At 31.1% G+C, this 22,925-nt stretch overlaps 2 protein-coding genes and 1 long non-coding RNA gene across 4 annotated transcripts; 1 reads left to right on the top strand and 2 right to left on the bottom strand.

Annotated features, from left to right (window-relative positions):
- Positions 1-1,035: 1,035 nt before the first annotated feature.
- Positions 1,036-3,300, top strand: LOC124925374 (pre-mRNA-processing factor 17). Of its 2 annotated transcripts, XM_047465358.1 has the most exons (2): positions 1,037-2,934; positions 3,089-3,300. In XM_047465358.1, the coding sequence occupies exons 1-2, from the start codon at positions 1,139-1,141 to the stop codon at positions 3,093-3,095; spliced, it is 1,803 nt and encodes a 600-aa protein (XP_047321314.1). In that variant the 5' UTR covers positions 1,037-1,138; the 3' UTR covers positions 3,096-3,300. The 2 variants fall into 2 exon arrangements, with proteins under 2 accessions (XP_047321315.1, XP_047321314.1); XM_047465359.1 differs by lacking the exon at positions 3,089-3,300 and having other exon boundaries at positions 1,036-2,938.
- Positions 3,301-5,713: 2,413 nt separating this feature from the next.
- Positions 5,714-6,249, bottom strand: LOC124923714. The gene is made up of 2 exons (XR_007098262.1): positions 6,150-6,249; positions 5,714-6,067 (listed from the first exon to the last, which is right to left on the bottom strand). It is a non-coding gene; the product is annotated as an uncharacterized LOC124923714 (long non-coding RNA).
- Positions 6,250-6,313: 64 nt separating this feature from the next.
- LOC124924699 (protein HUA2-LIKE 1-like) lies at positions 6,314-11,975 on the bottom strand. The gene is made up of 10 exons (XM_047464698.1): positions 11,859-11,975; positions 10,200-10,276; positions 8,789-10,021; positions 7,999-8,695; positions 7,791-7,932; positions 7,610-7,722; positions 7,350-7,516; positions 6,980-7,265; positions 6,504-6,864; positions 6,314-6,414 (listed from the first exon to the last, which is right to left on the bottom strand). Exons 1-10 carry the CDS (start codon positions 11,973-11,975, stop codon positions 6,314-6,316), a joined length of 3,294 nt encoding a protein of 1,097 aa, XP_047320654.1.
- Positions 11,976-22,925: the final 10,950 nt, after the last annotated feature.

The raw sequence follows: 22,925 nt of genomic DNA on the forward strand, positions 1-22,925 counted from the left end.
GTTATATATTATTATTATTTGTGTGATAATTAACCATAAAATAAATTAAAGAAAAAATAATAATCAAGTGATATTAAAAGAAAGTTATTGTCAATAAATGTATTATTTTAAATAATTAATAATTAATTTTGTTTTAATTTGTTAATATATTTTATAAACGTAAAATTATGAGTTTAATTATAAGACTCCCTAAACTATTTTATAATAATACTAATTTTAAAGAATAATAAATTGAAGAAGTTAAAATCTGTGCCCAATTGAGTTACTTGGGAAACCCCTCCCACCGCTCTTACCACTTCAAGTTTTTTTTTTATCAATTCATTGGTTAATTGATTTCTATTAATCAATTTTTTTACTAGTTAAATAGATTAATTTTTGGTTAAATTATTTTTTTTTAACAATTAATGGACAATAATTTAATTATATTTATATTTTATAATTTATATTAATTATTTTGTAAATGTTAAATATATTATAAATATTATTTAATAATATATATATAATACTTATTTTTAAATTTTAAATTATAATATATATAAAATTGTTTTTAAAAAATTATAATTTATATAACTGTTAGTTTAAAAATAAAGACTTTTATATTATATATATATATATATGAAATATTATTATAATATATTATATTGTTTAAAAATAAATATTTTTAAAATATATTTTATTGTTATAATATATATATATATATGAAATATTATTATAATATATTATATTATATCAACCCTAACCTAGAAGAAAAGAGTAACCTAATATAAAGGTTAAAACAATAATTAAAAGAATGTTACTGTTACCTAATTTATTAAATAAGTTTATTATTTTAAATAATCAATAATAATTTTTGTTTTAATTTGTTAATATAATTTATAAATTTAAAATGATAAAACTCCCTAAACTATTTTATAATACCAAATTTTACAGTATAGTGATTAAGGCCCAATTGGAGCCCAAAAGTGAACCCGCCCGCCCCGCCCGGATGGATTCCCGTCTTTCTCTTCTTCATCTTCTTCTCCTCTCCTTTGCTAATGAAGTGTTAAAATCCTACAATTCCCTCCATTTCCCTATTCTCCAAATTCAATCTTCAAAATCTTAGCTAGACTGATCCCCATCTGCAAGTTCATATCTTTTCATGGACCTCCTTCAATCATACGCTGATAACGACGATGTCGATCTACAACAATCACCGCCGCCGCCATCAGATATGACAGAATCAGCAGATGGGAACGATAACTCATCACCAGACTCTTCCCCAGTTCGAATCTCTCTCCCTTCCAAATCCGCCGCACCTAAAGTCGACGATACAACGCTAGCGCTTACTGTCGCCCAAGCGAATCGTGCCCTATCCAAGCCCTTAGACCCATCTCAGCATGTCGTCGCTTTCAATCCCACTTTCGACCAGCTCTGGGCACCAATTTATGGCCCTGCTCATCCTTTTGCTAAAGATGGAATTGCTCAGGGTATGCGGAATCATAAACTAGGGTTTGTTGAAAATGCTGCGATTGAGCCTTTTGTTTTCGATGAGCAGTATAATACTTTTCATAAATTTGGGTATGCTGCTGATCCATCTGCCTCTGCTGGGAATAATTATATTGGCGATCTGGATAAATTGAAGGATACTGATGGGATTTCAGTGTATAATATACCACAACATGAGCAGAAAAAGAGGAGGATTGAGAAGAAGAAGAAGCAGGCGGAGGAAGATGATATGGAGGCTGACGAGAATGATTTGGTGAAGGATGACTTTGATAATCCGGCTACAGATGCTTGGCTTTTGAAGAATAAAAAGAGTCCTTGGGCAGGGAAGAAAGAAGGTATTCAAGGTGAATTAACTGACGATCAGAAGAAATATGCTGAGGAGTACGCAAAGAAGAAGGAGGAGAAAGAACACGGGCATGGTGACAAGGGAGAAGCTATTTCTGATAAGAGTACATTCCATGGGAAGGAGGAGAAAGATTATCAAGGAAGGTCTTGGATTTCACCTCCAAAGGATGCTAAAGCAATGAATGAGCACTGCTACGTGCCCAAGAGATTAGTTCATACGTGGAGTGGACATACAAAGGGTGTTTCAGCTATTCGATTCTTCCCCAAACATGGTCATTTGATACTTTCTGCAGGGATGGACACAAAGGTGAAGATCTGGGATGTGATGAATTCGGGAAAATGTATGCGTACTTACATGGGTCATGGAAAGGCAGTTCGGGATATTTGGTTTTCAAACGATGGATCAAAGTTTTTATCTGCTGGATATGATAAGAATATCAAGTATTGGGATACTGAAACAGGGCAGGTGATATCCACGTTTTCAACTGGTAAGGTACCTTACGTAGTAAGGTTGAATCCTGATGAGGATAAGCAAAACATTCTTCTGGCAGGTATGAGTGATAAGAAGATTGTTCAGTGGGATATAAACACTGGACAGATCACTCAAGAGTATGATCAGCATCTGGGAGCGGTTAATACAATTACTTTTGTGGACAACAATAGGAGATTTGTCACTTCAAGTGATGATAAATCTCTTCGTGTTTGGGAATATGGGATACCTGTAGTTATAAAGTATATTAGTGAGCCTCACATGCATTCTATGCCTTCAATTGCGCTACACCCAAACTCAAACTGGCTTGCTGCACAGAGTTTGGACAATCAGATTCTTATATACGGAACCAGAGAGAGATTTCAACTGAACAAGAAGAAAAGATTTGCTGGGCACATAGTTGCTGGATATGCTTGCCAGGTCAATTTTTCACCGGATGGAAGGTTTGTCATGTCAGGAGATGGGGAGGGAAGATGTTGGTTCTGGGATTGGAAAAGTTGCAGAGTTTTTAAAACCCTGAAATGCCACAATGGAGTTTGTATTGGCTGTGAGTGGCATCCACTCGAACAAAGTAAAGTCGCAACATGTGGCTGGGATGGCTTAATCAAGTACTGGTAAGAAAAGAAACCAAACTTAAGAATGTGAATTGTTGTTTGATATGCATGGTTGCTCATTAATTGTATAATTCATAGATTTTTCATTTTGAGACATGGTTCGTTTGAGTTGTAGTTATTTATTATTAACTTAAACTTGATGTTTGGTTTGTAGGGACTAGCTTTTACAAATCCCAAGTCCAGATGGTGGTGTATTAGATGTGGCGATTGATGAATTTGGCTGCAGTGGTGGTGTAATATGGAGAATCAGAATCCTCCTTAGAGGCTAAGATGTGTAATTTGGATTAGTTACTTCAGAATTTGCTACAGTTTGATCCCGGTTTTTTAAATTTGAAATATTTGTGTTAATGAGTTGCATTTTCATCCGTCAAACTTTTTGAATATTTTTTTGTCTGTTTACCTACTACTACTAACAATGCAACTTTGTGAAATTGCATCTTTTTGTGCGTTAACCCCCTTTTTCTGTAGATCTTGTTAGAGTGTGGCATCATGATGCCTGCAAGATCAGATCAGTTTAGAGCAACTGAGAGGATAATAATATGGAGTTTCAACATTCTGGCTGAAAGGAGAGAAGGTAGGTCCTATGGTTTTTCCATGCATTATTTTGTCATCATTTTCTTGATTTGATTGCACAATCAATTATTATTCAAAACTAGGAAACATATGACCACATTTGGTGAAGAAACATATTATCTCTCATGTTCCAATTTTATTTGTATTACCATCAAGGAAGGGCTAGTTTGATTGTAAATACAATATGATATGCCAATACTCAAGTTGAAATAAATATAAAAAGAATTTAGTTTATAAACCCAATTTTTTTTCCTTTTTACCAATTTATAACTATTTTACACATATAAATGGGAGTTAGATCAAACATCAATGCCTACCTGATCATTGAAGAACAGACGGGTGAGGATCTGCTGTCCCTTCCTGTCTCATTTATCAAAAATAACATAATTTTGATAAATTAAACAAATAAAAAATTATATAAATGAAATAAACCCTAAATCCTAAACTTTAAACCCTAAATCCTAAACTTTAAACCCTAAATTCTAAATTCTAAATCCTAAAAAATTATATATATGACATTTTATTTTAATATTTAATTTTCTCTTTCCTCTCTCCACTCTCTTCTCTCTCCTATGAGACAGCAAGTGGGACATTATTTTGGGACAGCAGATCCGATTTCAGAACAGACAATATCTCGTCATCATAGAAAGAACATCGACTTCGTCCCCTTCCACTTGAACTCCTCCATTTGTCTCCTTCCTGTTTTTTTCCTGCAAATGGTGTCAACTACAATGGTCATCACCATCTCTTAAAAAATGGTTATGTTGAACCTGGAATTTTGAGGATGCCTTTTTGTATCTGTCAATACCTAAAACAAATTATTAAGATAAAAAATAACTTGCTGAACCTGAAATTTTGAGGATTGCCTCTCTTTCAATACCTCAAATAAATGTTAAGCAAAAAAAAATAAAAAACACCTCAAATAATTTGTTTGTCAAGATAAGAACTTATTAATGTTAAAGACAACAATAATAGTGGTCCGAACCCGGGTTGGTCAAGTGACAAGAGTCGTGCTTAGGACACCAAAGGTCATGGGTTTGATCCCACTAAGAAAGTCTTAAGTTGAAGTGGGGAACATGACTGTGGGGGTCGTGCTAATTTTTTCAAATTTAAAAAAAAATAATAATAGTGAGCCAAAGCTCATAATTCTGCAGCCTTCTGTCCAAGCAGCTACAGGCCCTGCTCTGCAACCCAACAAGTATTGATTTCCCTAATTAGTTTAGATCTCAAATCTTACAAATAAAGGAAAATAATAAGTGTTTATATTTTCATAATTAGTTTAGATTTCAATTATAGTGAAGACAAGTAGTATGTTTTGCATCATTGAATATAGCACTTTTAGGGCAGATAAATGGTTTTCTCTTTCAAATTCTCTTCTCTATTATACACGCCTCCGTTGGTGGTGGCTATAGCCAGTTACATGTAAACGACGTTAATATAATATATAATTATATTGATTAATAATAATTGCATATTGACGTATTATTGTGCTAGACTCCTCAATTTCTCTTGAGAAATTTTCCATTATCTTCTCCTTTAGGAAACTACACATTAATAATTTTTTTTACAAACCATCACCACTGTTTCACGATTTGAGCTTTAATTATAGATCAAAGCTCAAACGTTCAACCCCTTTGTCCTGGCTTATATAGTAAAGGGAGTTAACATCACTTAGCAAGTGTTTTTATCTGAAAATGGTTGTTATCAGAATGGAAACACAACATTTTTTGAAGTATTGAGATTGAGAAAATCAATGTGAAATAAAGTGTCTCACTCTGTTGAAAAAGGTTAACATCACCAGTGGTGGTATTAAAAGTGAAAATAAAAGTAAAAACATATTTAACTAAAATTAGAGTCTCTCAGTATTATACTACTTAAGGTTCGGCTGTAGTTATGTTTTCATTGTCTAGTGAGACAAAAATCCTTAACTCTCGTCTAGCTAGCCTTTATAAGGGGGAATATTTAGCAAAAGTAAACCCAATATTTACATACATAGCTTGTTTCAGACATAATCTTGTTACAGTTGCAGTAGATTCATTCATTATTAACTATTTAGTTGTTTTTCCTCTTTTCTCTCCCCCTCTTTCCCTTGTCTAATCTTTGAACGTTTGTGTTCTTTTTTAATCTAAAAAGTTGACATTTTAAAAAAATGATTCATGCAATTATGGAATCCATGTTTGTTATTAGCTTTCCTTATAATTCAAACAAACAGCCTATTTTATAAAAAAATGATAGATTTTTCATACTTCACTGAAATGAGGTTGTAGTTTCTATGTAAATATTGTAAATGTTCTAAAAATGTCATTTTACATAAACCACATTCCATTGTTACATTTTTCTTCTTTTTCAACAATAACATATGCTAAAAGATTAGTTTGGGGCAAAAGTTTACCAGACGGCACTTATCAGGAACATTGACAATGGTACTACCTGCCAAAAACGTCTCTCAATTCTCATCTAAAATACTTCTACCTGCTAAAAACATCTCTCAATTCTCTTCTAAATACTTCTCCTTTTAAACATTTCACCACCTTCTTCTTTTATAACATGCACAACAACACTGCAGCACAAACATTTAATGAATATGGGTAAAGAAAAGTTTGTAAAGGCAGTATTAATCAAACAAATGGAAATAAACTTACAGAAGAACTTGAAAGGAAGGCTTTAAGGCCTCCAATGCTAATAAGGCGGCCAGCGTGACATATCTGGTCCATCCTGATGCCTCCTCTGAGTAGCAGCTCCAGGACCTGCATCTAAAGAAGAGATAGTAATTACAATACCTGCTTAGTATTGGTCAAGCAGCAATTTAATGTATTTTTGACAGAGTGACAAAATTACCTTGATTAAATGGTTGAAGGCTGCTTCCATAATGTTGAAAGACATTATTGTTTGAAGAGCCCAAATTGTCTGCACAGAAAATTAATTAACAGTTTGTTCTTTCAATGATAAAACAAACAAAATGAAAAAAGACGTTGTGCAAAAGGTATTACTATTGCCTTCCTGATTTGAATGGCCAACGTAATTCATTTCGGGCCTCCTATAAGAAAACTGGCCATTTAAATCTGTAGACTGGGGAGAAGGACCATATTTTTCCACGAGAAGGGAATTAAAACATGTGGGATGTTGTGGAGTTTCGTTACTCCTATATGTGAACTGAGAGTTATTGTTTTCAGGCGTAGGAGTAGTAGGAAAGAGGGAATTGTTAATAGGCTGATATTGGTGCCCAATAACTAGGTCATGACCATGTCCAGCTTGTCCTGCCTGTGCCTGTTGTAGGGATAATGTTTCTGTCCTTACACTAGAATCAAACTGTGCACCATATGAAGGGTTTGCTGGCATGTGGCTAGCTTGGTTAGCCTGGAAACATATTATGAAAGGAGATATTATTAAACTACAAGTAGCTGCGTAAATACTTTTTGAAAAATTAACGTAGATTTTCTACCCATGCAACTGGTTGTGGATAACATAGTACCCATGGAGAAACATGTGGATGTGGTCTTAGTGGTTGTAGTGGTGGTTGTAGTGGTTGTAGTGGTGGTTGTAGTGGTGGTGGTAGTAGTAGTAGTGGTAGTGATAGTAGTGGTAGTGGTTGTTGTGGTGGTTGTTGTGGTGGCGGTGGCGGTGGTGGTGATGGTGGCGGTGGCGGATGAGATGGAGGTGGTGGCAGGGAAAGAGACAAAGGAGAATCACAGTCTTCTTCATTGTCTCTATCTTCCTTTTCAAGCCCATTATTATTATTATCATCTTTCTGTTCAATTCTGAAACAATAAGAAGAAGTGGAAATATTATGTGCAAAGAAAAAGAAGAAAATCTTATTACTTGAAAAGCAAAATGCTCAATACCTTGTATACTGGCTTTTATGTCTGCCTTCTCTGATGGGGATCTCAATAGTTCTTACTACCCGCGTAGGAGGAGCGGGGACATCATCAGTAGAGACTATCATTGCATTGATGAAATGCAAAAGGAAGGCTGGAGGGAAGATATTCCTCTGTAGCCACAATCCAAACACCTAAAAGACAGGAAAATCCACAAAACCAAATCTAAAAAATCTAAAAGATATTCATATAGGATATCTTACTCAAGTTGAGAGAATATAACTAACCTTTACACACTTACTGCGGTTATCCTTACTCTTTTTTCCAGCTGGGGCAGCAGCTTTCAGAATTCTGTGCAGTGAGTCTTGAACCGCTGGGATATAGCACTCCATTGCAATCCCTAAGAAATCAAAAGTTATTATTTTTTATTTTTTCCCTTAGAGTTGATTAACATAAACATAAGCATACTGGTAACATAATGCTGTTTTAGTTTCTCTCTACCTTTTTGGGTATGAGAACACTGGGTAATTGAATCCACCAAAAAGAAGAGGTCCACCTTCCGATGATTACAACTCTCATTTTCCATCTTCCGGATTATAAGCTCAATTATCTGACATTACAACATTCATAAACAAAAGTAGAGGAAATGACCAAATATCAAAGCATTACTTATTACCTCCCTAGCAACCCCGTATTTTGCACAAGTTAGTGCAAGATGAGTTGCTTTTCCTATACTCTCTTTAGCTCTGGTCAGCGTTTCTATCATTTCCTCGAAAGAATCACGATATACAGTTGCATCTTTAGCCCCCTTTTTAACTGAACCCCTATCATCCTTGGTTCCAGAGCTGACACTTCTCACTTGAAGGTGCTCATCCTTTTCTAGAATCGGGCTAGGGCTATAGCTAGGGCTAGGGTTATTATAGCTGGAGCATGGGTTAGGGCTATAGTTAAGGCTAGGGCTTCGGTTAGGGTCAGGATCAAGGTTAGGGCTAGGGCTATAGCTAGGGCTAGGGCTTCGGTTAGGCTCAGACTCAGGGTTAGGGCTATAGTTAAGGCTAGGGCTTCGATTAGGCTCCAAGTTAGGACTAGGGCTATAGCTAGGGCTTCGATTAGGCTCCAAGTTAGGGCTAGGGCTATAGCTAGGGCTAGGGCTTCGGTTAGGCTCAGAGTTAGGGCTATAGTTAAGGCTAGGGCTTCGGTTAGGCTCAGGGTTAAGGCTATAGTTAAGGCTAGGGCTTCGGATAGGCTCAGGGTTAGGGCTATAGCTAGGGCTCTTTGTAGCTATGACATTTTTCGGTGTGCGAGATTCTCGTAATTTATCCTTAGCTGCCGCTATTAGATCTTTTAGGTTTACGACAGCAACTACTTCTACCCTGTGGGTTGAATTGAATTAAATTATAATTGTCATCAGTAAGAACAACAAACCAACAAGGCATTAATAAAGCTATGTATATTTATATATATACCTTTCTTTGGAAGAAGGCAAATCCTGCTCCTCCTCCATCACTGCATCTACCTTTTCAGAACTTGTGCATAAAACATGTGGAACAGGTGCATCTGTTTTTTCAGAACTGCCGCATAGAACAGGTGGATCAAGTCCCATGTTCATGTTTGATATCTTTTCACCCGGATTGTCAGAAAAAGATATTACCTCTCGCCCTTGTTCTGCAGACTCCTCTAAAAGAGTATTTTCAGTTGCAGTTGAATCACAAACAGGAATCACCTTACTTCTTACTGCATTTTTTCTAGGCTTGAAATATGGGTGAATAAAAGTGTAGGTTTTAGTTGAAGACTCTTCACTTATAACTGGAATTCTCGCCTCCTCTTCTTCATTGCAGTCATCAATTACATCTTGAATTGTATTAACTGGAGTTCTCCTCTCCTTTCCTTCATTGCATTCATCAACCACATCTTGAATTGTATTAATTGAAGTTCTCGCCTCTTCTTCTTCATTGCATTCAACAACCACATCTTGATTTGTATTAATTGGCTTCAATTGTGATGCATATTTGTTCGAGCTATTTCTTTTGGATCGTTGCCCTCTCTTAATGACGAACCTAAGATAGTCTTTCTTTCTTCCTCTCTTTCTATATATTTTTGCAGGAGGGCAAGAAGTCTCTTCGCCTGAGACCACTTTTTCTGTTGTACACTCTTTTCCTTTACCTCTTCTTTTATATCTTTTTGCAACAGGTTTTGAAGACTCTCCATTTAAGACTCTTTTCCCCTTTCCTTTAGATCTTTTCTCAACCGGGTGAGATTCTTCATTCAAGACCATTTTTTCAGCATTGCAAGGATTTTCTACACGATCCTCCAATTGAACATCGTCTGCAGCTCTATTCCGTGAATTAGGAGAAGGAACTTGAGGGAAATTTTCATTGTCTTCTCTATTTTGGGAATCAGGAGAAGGACCTTGAGGAAAATTCCCATTATCGTTTTCAGTCATTGACATGTGCACTTGGGGGTCATTTTCCAGCGCATCATTATATGAGACTTCCGAATCTGAAGATGCTATAACCACAGGATTTTCTGCATGGCCACCCGCCAGTTTGTTCTTCTCTAACTCTTCGAAAGCAGCACTAATTTCATCCACAGCTGTTGCAAATACTGTTCTAATTGGTTTATTACCCAAACATGTTCTAGAACCATTCTCCAATTTCTCACCAACAAATTTTGTTACCCCTTCTGGATCAACAAAAGCTCTGCAAAAAGAAAAAAAATGTTTAAAATTAAGTGAAATAAAAGCAATTGCACTATTGTTTAACATTAAACATTGTGCAATCAAGACAATTAAACAGGTAAAATAGTAATAAAGTAAAGTAGAGTAACAATGTTACACATACATGTAAAAAAAATGAAGTATAAGGCAGTAAAACTCACATTTCCCCTGTGCCAAAGAAATGAACACAGTACTTATTTGGATTAGGTTGTACACCCCAGTCCTCAGCCTTGGTAATCTGGAAATTTAACAGAATGGGTAATTAAAATCTTCTCTTATGAGAAGAATATACTAAAAGAAAAATATTCACTATTTAAAAACCACAAATAGAATAATCAAAAACTAAATAATGATCTCTATATATTTCACTATTTATTTTAGATACATTACTAAAAAAATCCACAATAATGTAAGCCAAAGAAAAAAACTAAAATAATAGATGTGATCTATGTGACCAAATGTTTGATGTGTCCTATGTGACTAAATGTTTCATGTTCCCTTACACATGGGAGAGAGATTGAAATGATTAAAAAAAAATCATTTCAATCTCTGTTACGAGGGGCACAAAGAGCATTTAGTCGCAGAAAATTCTAGTAGAAAATAAAATTTCAAGATCAGAAATATCAAATCCCAACTCAACCTATTAATCCTGCTCATTTTAATAATTATTATTCTCAACCTCAATTTAAAAGACTTATATTTAGTAGAATGATAAGGGCATTTGTTTTTCTAGACATAACTTTTTTGTGTTTGTAATTGAAATATACTAGTGAGTTATAATAGAGGGTGATTATCAGTACAAATAAAATAAATTCAACATCAGAAATGTCAAATCCCAACTCAACTATTGATTCTGTTCATTTTAATAATATTTTTTCTCAACTTCAATTTAAAATATTTAGTGAAAAAATGAGACATTGGTACTTTTAGGCATAACTTTTTGTAATTGTTACGTTATACTAGATCATGATAGAACAAAGAAAATAAATCCAAGATCAGAAATATCAATTCCTAACTCTCAAACCTTCCTCGTGGTTCGTGAATAAACATTCTAATTAGAATCAATAGAAAAGTTAGCATGAATTCAATACTAAGTGGTCCATGAACACACGTCCTAATTAGAATCAGTCGTCCTAATTAGAATCAGTTGAAAAGTTAACATATGAATTCAATACTAAATAGTTCTTTACATCAATTTAAAGTGTTAATAGAAGTAAGAATTGAATAATCATGACATTCTAAATTGAAGTAACTTTTAGGTTACATTATATTTTATCATATCAGATGTACATTGTTTGTTTTCATAAAAACCTTTTAATTATAACAACATTCCATCAATAGAGAGGAAAAACTTAGATTTTATTAGATTGTTTCCAATTGAGTGTGTTTCTCTTAGATCTGGTATATACTTATCATCAATAAAAAGAGTTAAGCAAATCCTAATCCTAACCATTCTAGTGTAAAAACAGTGCTTGATTCATCTATATAAGAATCAAATAGCATAAAAAATCATTAACAAATCCAAATGTGTTGAAAACCTAAACATGCAATGATGAATGCATGCCGTCCAATAAGATCAAGAACCCATTAAACAAGAACATGATACAAATCAATTAATCAGCTAACAAACACAAAATCGAACAAAAACTTGTAACATTTGGTTTCAGACATATCTAACCATCTCCTCAAATGGGTATCAATCAAATCAATCAATCAATCAATAAAGTATTGAAACAAAAACAAAAAAGATTAAAGAAAGAATCAAATCAACACATTTGAACAGTAAAAATGATATACAGACAGACAGCTAAATAAACTACCTTTGCAGGCCAACTCGGGTAACCCTTAATCTTAGCAAGAACAAGATCACCAAAACTGAGCTCATTTCCTCCTGTAACACTCCTTTTCCGACCAGGATCCATACTCTCCACAACCATACGAATCTAAAAACGTCTTCTTTTGTCACCGATAGACCAACGAAGCGTAAAAAAGAACAAAAGACGGCGGCTTGACGGCGGATCAGCCCGACTAAGCTGTCATTGTATTGGAAAACAAGAAAGAAGGACTGATCAGCTCATTGGGTATCAAATGATTATGCAAATCGGAATCGAAATCGAATTCAGAAAGAAGATTGTAGCTGCAGGTGACGAAATGAAATGGAGAAATTTGGTCGGACGACGGCCGAGAACGGCCGAGAGAGAGAAAGAGAGAAAGAGAGAAATATATAAAACACACACTCTCTCTATATATATATAAATAGAGAGAGAGACATTAAGTCAAAATAAAACATGTATTTTGATTCATAAAGGCAAATGGTCTTTCCACAAATGTCAATCAATTCCTTTTTCCTCTACCCTTGTCTTGATTCACTCTATTGTCGTTCGAATTTTTCTTCAATGTTTCATGTCATTTCTTAATTTACCTATATTTTTTCAATTAAATTGCAATAATATAAGTTAGTCGGGTTATTTTTAACCGCTCTCCAAGAACTTAGTCAATGTCATTTGTGCAATAATGGTAAGTCGTGATTATAAGTGTATCGACAATATAATATTTGTTTAAATTACCTTTAAAAATAATGACACTAATAGCAATGACGTTATATAAAAAAAGTGCGGGCAATGAATAATTTTGAAAATGTGTTTGTAAATAAATATATATTTAAATATATATTTAAAAATGTTAGATTCGCGGTAAGAAACGCGAAAAATAAAACTTTTTTCATTTTAAAATTGACCAATCATTTTATTTTTACTTCTAAGAATACAATGATTTGTTATCATTGTTGTTTATGATCAAAATCATAATTCCATTATAATTTTAGTTAAATTAGAATAATTAAAAATAAATTAAATTATAATTCACAAAAATAAGATGAATTATAATTAATAAAATATAATAATAAATTATTAGAAATAATATATATATATATATATATATGTGATAATTAATTTAAGTATTATTTATTAATGTTGAATTTTGTAATCAATATAATGCATTAAATCATATGCAGTATTGATGAGAATTAATGAATAGTTAATGTTGAAGATTTGTTTTCATTTTTGGATTTTATGTTGATTATATTTAAGTACTAAAACTTTGGGTAGATTAATTGTATTTTTAAGAGTATCATTTAGTATATAATATTTTCTAGATTTTTTTTATTTATAAATTTACTGATTATATTAATTATTAGAAAAAACATGGCATAAAAAGTTAGAGAATTCATTGGAAATGAAAATTTATAATTGAAATATGATTTTTTCTTAAAAATATTTTTAAATAAATTATATTTTCAACAATTGACTTTAATTATAAATGGTTTACCTTTTTCAAAAATAAAATATACAGTATATCTCCAATATTAATTCATTTAGTATTATTTACCTTGTAGATAAATATCATAATTAATTAATGTCCATCCATAGGTGAATTGAATGATATATACTATGTAATTTCCTTTTGCACCTTTTCAATATTCTTATAATCTCTAATTTTTTATTCCACTTTAATTTTTTAAATATTGCAATATTTTAATTTAAAGATTCACATAATACTCTTAATCTCTGCATAAACTCATCCATCTATTTTATCATTGTTTATTCCATATTTCAAAAACATATATATTATCTCTCTTTAATAATAATAAATTTTTTTAAAGAATTTTGTCTCTCTAAAAGCTTGTTTGATGTTGGTTTTTTATTGTTCTTTTTTAAATATGTTCTTTTGATTTTGAATTGTTATACTGTTATTTTGTATAGAAAGTTTAAATTTTTACAAAAATGAAATAAGAGTTTTAGTATTTTAATTATGGAAATAAATGAATGTATACCTGAAATATAAATAAGACTTGATAAGTGAATTTTTTATAATAAACAAAATCAAGAAACCATGATTATGCTATTTTGAGTATTGTAGATACAATTGTGTTTAGTCAACTTCATTTTTAACAATAATTAGTCTTAATTTTCATGCCATTATACTTAAATGTCCTAAATTAGACATGTTACTCATACATTTAAACTTGTTTTAAGATATCATGAAAATGTAGTTTAGCGATACTAATAACTATACTAATAACTAGGGAAGACAATTGGTACCCGCAAGTTCGATACCTGTGAATATCCGATGGTCGGGTTCAGGTATAAGAGAAGAAAGAATGTACCTGATCGAGTACGGGGTTGGGGATGATTAATGTATAAAACTCAAACCCGATACCCGACTATATTAATATATATATATTAATATATATATATATATTTTCTAAGTATTAATATGACCTTTCACATCATTATCTTACTCATAATAATTACATAATTTATTTTACTCTTATCCACACTCCACTCCTACCCACACTTTACTCTTACTCACACTTCACTATTTCCAACACTTATTTTTTTATTATAAAAAACTCTTTTATTTTCATATATTCATTTCTAAATATTTTCAACATCTTCTCTATATTTTTTTCTTCAATTATAGTAATAACAAAGTTGTTATGTTCTTCTATCTCTATAACATACTTATATAGGTAAATAATGTTGGAATTTTTAAACTAATTCTATAAATTCCATTAATGAATGGAAATTAGAATGTGGGTAATAAAATCAAATCAAATTCACATGAAATTCAAACGTGAATTAAAATGTGAAATTTGATCCAAATGTATAATTTAAATCAATTAATTTAAATTAATTGATCTAAAATGCTTTGATGACCAATTAACAAAATGTTGTTAATTTGTAGTGTAAATTACATGAGTTTGTTATTATTATTATTTGTTATGATAATTAATATTATTATTAACAAATTGGAAAACCATGTAACGTTAGTATTGAATTGTAAATGCCTTAATTGTTTTGGCAAACAATTACTCTATAATGAAGAGAAAAGCGTTAAGGTAATGAAGAGGCAAACAATGCCAACCGTTGGATCAAATGATGATTTTATTTAATGGTTTAACTTTTCAACAATATAAGACCTCTCATCTCTAATCAAAAATAACTTCATCATTTTCATTATTTCTCACTCTAGAATTCCAAAAGTCTTCTTCTTGTTTTGTGAGTGTTCTTCGAGTTCTTTGCTCGATATTTCTGTTGAAACCCGGTGATAGTTCAGGTACGCTGATTAAATTCGATGAGTAGTGATTTTAGTGCAGAATCACTACAGGATTCGTTGTACCCTGGGTGACAGCCATCTGCGATAAGCTCCAGCACAAACGAGAGACGATGAAACTGTTTTAAGGGAAATGTGCTAAGCACATGCCTCGAATCAACAATTTATTCGGTGATATTGTTCTTCATTAATTTTATTTATTTCATTTATTTGTAACATCATTTTATATATATTTTCTGTTATTTCAAGACATTATTTCTAACAATCTTAAAACAGTTTCGTGTGCTAAGTTATTTAGTAGCTTTTGCCGTCGAAAATCTTTGTCTTTGATGTTTCAGAAATACGAGTCGCGGTGTTGCGAAAGAGATGATGTTCATTTCGAAAAAATGAAAAAGATTCATCTTAAGGAATCAAAAAATAAAGATAAGTCTTTATTGCATATAAATATGTTTGATTATTAACACATATGTTCTTATGCTGTTAAAGCTTAGCTTTATAAGCTAATATATTTTGATATGAAAATTTTCTAAGAAACATTAATTTGTATATTCATTATACAAATGTTATATAGAAAATAAATTAGAACGCAATAATTTAATTTGTTCTAATCTTATTTAAAGATTTGTTTGGTTATTAAAATTATTAATAATAATGAATGAAAATAAGAAAGTAACTAATATGTTAGCTTTCAATTTTTATAAAATTTATGGTATTAAAATTAATTATAATTGAAACATATGGTTTCAGTTTTAAAATAATTAATTATAATATATACCTTCTTTTTAATTAAGCAATATGATTAATAAGAATGTGATATGTTGATTATTAACGAAATATAATCTATTTATATATGTACATATAAATTATCTTATATATTACCGTTTGATTATGATACTAAGTTATCAATTTTGTTTGACAGAGTTTAAGTCAAAAATAAGAGAAAAATAAGTTTCTATAAAGAGAAGACAAAAGGTCGTAAACAGTAATACAACAATAAAAGGGCGCATTGGCACAGTGGTTCAAAGTTCAGACGACGCAAGGGTGTGAGGAGGCGAAAGGTCCCTAATTTGAATCCCATTTAGCCAATGATTTCTTTGATGGAACCATTCAAATTTCTTTTATAGAAATTATTAGATGAATGGAGCCAATGATTTCTTTCATAAGAAATTTGATTTGTTATAAAATGACACTAGTCATTCATGTTGAAACCATTCCAATTTCTTGTGTAGAAATTATGAGATGAATGGATAGTCAATAATTTCTTGATAGAAATTAGACTAGTTAAAATGACTTTAGTCATTGATGTTCAAACCATTCGAATTTCTTGTGTAAAAATTATGAGATGAATGGGTAGTCAATAATTTCTTGGTAGAAATCAGACTTTTAAAATGACTCTATACCATGATGTTGAAGATGAATGAGGTCGATAATGATTTCTTATAAAAAAAAAACATGATTTGTCTAAATGACATTAATTATGAATGTTGAAATCATTATAATTTCTTATGTAGAAATTATGAAATAAATTTAGTATAGAAATTTTAATTTCTTAAGATTAAATAAGTTGTTTGTGTTAGAACTTATTCTAATCATGCATTGAAAGAGACAATTATGTAAGTCGAAATATTTTCGCAAGAATTATCTCGGTGAGAATGATCCAACTAGATTTGTTTTGAGCATTGCCGCTTCACGTGGATTATCGTTCATAACACGATAATGTAATTACTTCGATTAAGACATGAGGTACATTTGTAGTTATGTTTTATTTGATTATATTGCTAAGTGATTATTTATATATATCATGCATATTAGCTAATAATATGATGATTCATGTTCATTCATAATAAGTATGATTATCTAAAAATTTATATACATATATAAATAAAGATTTATTTTTAATCTATTTTATTTTAGAGGAGTGATAGAGAGAGGGAATTTGGTGAGGAAATGACTTTGCATCACCTTCATTGGTTGAAAAATGTAAAAGTGAGAGGAAAGAGAGTAAAAAGAGAAATTATTTGATTTTTTCAGCGAATAAGATTATGCCAAATCATTCCCTCACCAAATTCCCTCATCTAATCATTTCTCTTTATTTTAATAGATAATTTTGAATTTTGTCACAAAACTATGTATTTTTTGATTGATAAATATTTGTTATAGAATATTAAAGGTCATCTAATTAATTAAGAAACAAATAATTGATGACATGAATACTTATAATTAGTTAGTTTTATATTTGATTAAAGTTAAACGGTCAACATTCTAATTAATTATAATAATTAATTATTATGTATTTTATAAATGTATTTTTATATATATGAAATTTTATATATATTTGTTTAAATAATATATGACATATTATTTATTTGATTATGTTTCTAAGTTATTGACTATATATATATATATATTTGTTTTTGTCGTGGTGACTAAAATTAAAGAAGCAATAATATATAATGTCATATATTAAATTTGGTATAATATAATATATTTGATATACATTGTTTAATTGTATCATAAAGACTTATTTAATTTGATAATTTTGAAATCAAATAATTACAAGGAAAGTCTTGTTTGATTTGAGAATAATGTGGCAAACGTGCCGATATTGCGGGATGCAAACGTGCAACCGAAAATAAATGTTTAGGCGACTTCGGTTAAAGATGCTTGAAACATTATGATTTCTTTTGTAGAAATCATGTGATATGGTGAATATTTATTTGATTAAATATTCTAATTTCTTTTATAGAAATTAAGTGTTTAAATAAATATTTTATTTGATTAAATATTTTAATTTCTTATGTAGAGATTATGTGAAGAATGATTTTTATATGAATAAACATTCTAATCTCTTGTATATAAATTATATTTTATTCAATTAAATATTTATGATATAGTTATCTTATTCATTGTATGATAAGTATAACAAAAAAATTTGTAAAAGAATTGTGTGACAATTTCTTGATTTGAAAATCATTGATTTAAATCATATAAGTGTGCGATTTAAAAAAGAGTATCAACACGAATGTGGGGGCAAATATTTTTATTGATTATAACACAAAAATAATTGTGTATATTATGATAAATATAAAGATAATTTATTGTTAGAGAAATATGTTCTCTATAAAAGATAAAGTTGCGCAACTTTATAAAAAGAAATAAAATAACAAGAAAATGTCTTGTTTATATTTGCTGAGTTGGTGTTCAAATCGATATTTTAGATTTGAGGATTTTGAAATCAAGAAATGTGTCATAGTTTGACATTATTTTCATAAAACTTTGAAGAACCAATGTCTTCAAAAGGATTTTATGAAATAAATGAAAAAGAAAGTTTATAAAGTCTTGATATGACTTATAACAAATTTTATAATAATGATATGAAAATTTGATCATACTTTTATTAAAAAGTGGATGTGACAATTATATATATCATGAAGATAATGGAAATTATTTCATTACGTGTCTTTTGTACAATATTTTTATCGTTGAAAATTACGATAAAAATGATTAAATCCATAAAGGATATTAATTGCACTAAACGAAATATCATGTTATTATCAAATGATATATTGATATTATTAAATGAAAGACTTTACGTCTTAAAGTGAATATGTTTACACTTATAAGTGCAATCTACATATGGAAATCTTCTAAGAAACTTATGATGGATAGATTAAACGTTATAATCTATATTTTTGACTTATGTCGAAAAATAAAATATTTTTATGTAAAATATATAATCGTTTACACGAAGGCAGAATAGTTCAAAGACATTTTTTCTACTAGTTAGCCAAGTAAACAATATTTTCATAAAAAATTAAATGATAAGCATGTACGGATGACTATGCTTCTTATTAGAAGATGTTCCAAGGTTAACTAAGAATGTACCAACATAAATTTCTAATTATTGTGATAGTAATTAGAAATTGGACAAGCTTAGAGTCAGTGACAAGTCTAGACATACATGTCTTAGACATAATGTCATTAGACTATACTCTCTAATGAAGTTATCAAATTTGACTATGTAAGTCAAAGATAACATTGTGGATCCACTAATCAGATTATTGAATAGAGAGATAGTTTGAAGTCTTGTGAGACATTAGCCTACTATAAGTTGGTATGAAGGAAAACCCAACCTATGCAGACTGGAGATCCCAAGAACTAGGTTCAATGGGACAACCTAATTGTACTGACTTGGAAAGTTATTGTTGAGGATTAATCCTATAATGAAACAATATATATTTTGACGAGGATAAACATATCACTTTTAATGATTCTTTGTGAACAAAGAGATCACCTATGTGAGAGAGAAGTGAGGCCGCTTTGAAGGAATTGCACGGCTCAATTCTAGACCCTCTCACAGAACCAGGCGCGTGTTCCATGGCCAAAACGGACACAACCATGAGAGCTTGACATGTATCAGGGAGAATTCTATGTGAAAGTGTGTAATCGTTTACACAAAATGCAGAATAGTTCAGGGACATCGAGTCTACTAATCAGCTAGTAAAGTTATATGCTTTCACAAGGGAAGGTTCAAAGGGTTACACCTACCTATCCTATGTAGAATTCAACTGTTGAACATTTCACCGGGTTAATCTTTTAATTTCCATTAATGTGGGGGATTGTTGGAATTTTTAAACTAATTCTATAAATTCCATTAATGAATGGAAATTAGAATGTGGGTAATAAAATCAAATCAAATTCACATGAAATTCAAACGTGAATTAAAATGTGAAATTTGATCCAAATGTATAATTTAAATCAATTAATTTAAATTAATTGATCTAAAATGCCTTGATGACCAATTAACAAAATGTTGTTAATTTGTAGTGTAAATTACATGAGTTTATTATTATTATTTGTTATGATAATTAATATTATTATTAACAAATTGGAAAACCATGTAACGTTAGTATTGAATTGTAAATGCCTTAGTTGTTTTGGCAAACAATTACTCTATAATGAAGAGAAAAGCGTTAAGGTAATGAAGAGGCAAACAATGCCAACCGTTGGATCAAATGATGATTTTATTTAATGGTTTAACTTTTTAACAATCAAAAATAACTTCATCATTTTCATTATTTCTCACTCTAGAATTCCAAAAGTCTTCTTCTTGTTTTGTGAGTGTTCTTCGAGTTCTTTGCTCGATATTTCTGTTGAAACCCGGTGATAGTTCAGGTACGCTGATCAAGTTCGATGAGTAGTGATTTTAGTGCAGAATCACTACAGGATTCGTTGTACCCTGGGTGACAGCCATCTGCGATAAGCTCCAGCACAAACGGGAGACGATGAAACTATTTTAAGGGAAATGTGCTAAGCACATGCCTCGAATCAACAATTTATTCGGTGATATTGTTCTTCATAAATTTTATTTATTTCATTTATTTGTAACATCATTTTATATATATTTTCTGTTATTTCAAGACATTATTTCTAACAAATAATACTTATATATTTTATATTTCGATATTACTATTTCAAATTTATTTATTGTTTAGTTATTTTTCAATAATTTTTTGTAAATTCATTTTAGTAAAATATAAAATTTATATTTTAATCGGGTAATAGGGTACCTGTCAGAGATCGGGTACCCGACGAACCGACGATGTAGAAGATATAGAGATACCTATCGAGTTTGGGGTCTGGTAATAAATGAAAATCGGGTACGAAAATGAGTACTTCACTACCTGACGGATCGAATATCTATTGTCATCCCTACTAATAACCTTGAATATGGTCATTGAGAATGTCAATAAAAATATATGTATGTTTAAAAAACTGTAATATAAAACAACGCAGAAAAAGAATATCAAACAATCATCTTTTTCTTACCCTGAGACGAGGCGAGTTAGGTAGGGAAATTTGACGAAATGATCCCAATAAGAGGTCAAATTTAAAAAATAATCTAGGGTTGATAATGTTTGCAAAAATGACATTTTGAGTTTGTGAAATGTCCTTATTATCCTTCATCATCACGAACCTATTTGTAGTTCGTGACGATTCGATGTTCGTGACAATCTTATAATTCATGATGATATTCTAAAATTCTAATTAAAATTTCATTTCTCTCCCTATCATTTTATCTCTCGTCGTCTCCGTCTCTCTCTAGTTGCTCATCTTCACTACTGCATCGACTCATCCATCAAATCGCGTCTCGTCGTTCCTCGTCTTGATTATTCAGGTGAGTATTAAAGTTCATATTCGTTATATTAATGTGAGTATTAGGGTTCATATTCGTCAATTTCAAGACCCATTGCCCATCAATAGTGGTTTCTCCTTCACTCGCTGGAAAGACAACCAATTTATCCCAACATCACTACGACTCTCCATCTTCTCCCTCTCTAGTTTGAATAAGACAACCATCATTGTGAAATGAGTATGTTAATATGTTATAGTTGTTTCGTGAAATGTATTTGTTAGTGACCTGAATATTATGGTTGTTACTATAGTTGTTATACTTGTCACTATAGTTGTTTTGTCACAATTATTTTGTGACGATATTGTGTAGTTCATCACGAACCAGTCACGATCTTGTGTGGTCCGTGACGATCTTGTGTAGTTCTTCACGATCTTGTGTAGTTTGTGACGATCTTGTATATTTCGTCATGAACTTTGTATTTTGTCACGATCTTATATAGTATTATTCTATTCATTAAATGTTTTCAATTATTTTCAATTGTTTGCAGCTGCTCAAGTAATTGTTTCGTCACAATTATTTCGTGTCGATGTGTAGTTTGTCACGATCTTGTGTAGTTCGTGACGATCTTGTGTAGTTCGTGATGATCTTGTGTAGTATTATTCTATCCATTCAATGTTTTCAATTATTTTCAATTGTTTGCAGCTGCTCAAGTAATTTTTTTCTAAGATGGAGAGTGAAAAATTGCTGACGGTGTTAGTTCTTTTGTTCCAAACTCATCTCGAGGTGTGATTCTACCCCCAAATACTACATATGCCGAATTAGTTGATATCATCTATCGTTCTATTAATGTGCACAAATCTAGATATGATTTAGTGCTTAAAGTCAAGTATAATCTATTGGGTATTGAAATTTCTCCTCCTGTTGTTATCAAAAAAGATATGGTTGTGATGTTCTATTTACATGAAATCTCGACTTTTCTTCAGCATTGTACTCCACTGTGTGTCTCTTTAGTAGAGAAGTCACTACTTATAAATCCAACTCAAGAGAGTATAACACAACTTATAAACCCAACTCAAGAAAGTATAACACTACATATAAACCCAACTCAAGAAAGTATACCACGGGTGGTTCTAGAAATTGATGATCCTAACGTATTCTCAATGTTTCAGCAGGATGAAATATTAGTAAACCAAGTAGAAGAAGGAGAAGAAGGTCCATGTTTGCGTCTAAATGAGGGGGTTGCTAGGAATAGAGTAACACATGCACATGTACCCAAGGAACCAATTAAATTTGAGTTGTTTGGTTCATATGAAAACGTGAGCATTAATGATCCAATACCTGCGACATTAACTTGCAAAATTGAATTGGAAGTCAGTACATTGTTTGAGAATAAAAATAACTTCAATTGAGGTTACATAAATATATAATGACTAATCATTTTGAATTCGAAGTGGAGAAGTCAACAAAATAACTTTGATATGTGAAATATTTGGATGAGAAGTGCAAGTGAAAATTGCGTGCTGTGAAAGGAAAATTCTCCGAGATGTTTGACATTCAGAAATTTGTACAAGAACACACATGCTCAATTATGACAAGGCAAAAGGATAAAAGGCAAGCATCATCATGAGTTATTAGA

The sequence above is a fragment of the Impatiens glandulifera genome, chromosome 2 (genome assembly GCF_907164915.1).
Source record: "Impatiens glandulifera chromosome 2, dImpGla2.1, whole genome shotgun sequence".
NCBI classification, from domain to species: Eukaryota; Viridiplantae; Streptophyta; class Magnoliopsida; order Ericales; family Balsaminaceae; genus Impatiens; species Impatiens glandulifera.

What these genes read in the sequence shown, in the direction of transcription:
- LOC124925374 (XM_047465358.1), top strand. Translation starts at nt 1,139, where the DNA reads ATGGACCTCCTTCAATCATACGCTGATAACGACGATGTCGATCTACAA.
- LOC124924699 (XM_047464698.1), bottom strand. Translation starts at nt 11,975, where the DNA reads ATGGTTGTGGAGAGTATGGATCCTGGTCGGAAAAGGAGTGTTACAGGA. An exon ending in AAAACAGCATTATGTTACCA is followed by an intron (nt 7,723 to 7,790) that starts GTATGCTTATGT and finishes TTGATTTCTTAG; the next exon opens with GGATTGCAATGGAGTGCTAT. An exon ending in TGGCCATTCAAATCAGGAAG is followed by an intron (nt 6,415 to 6,503) that starts GCAATAGTAATA and finishes TTTTCTGTGCAG; the next exon opens with ACAATTTGGGCTCTTCAAAC.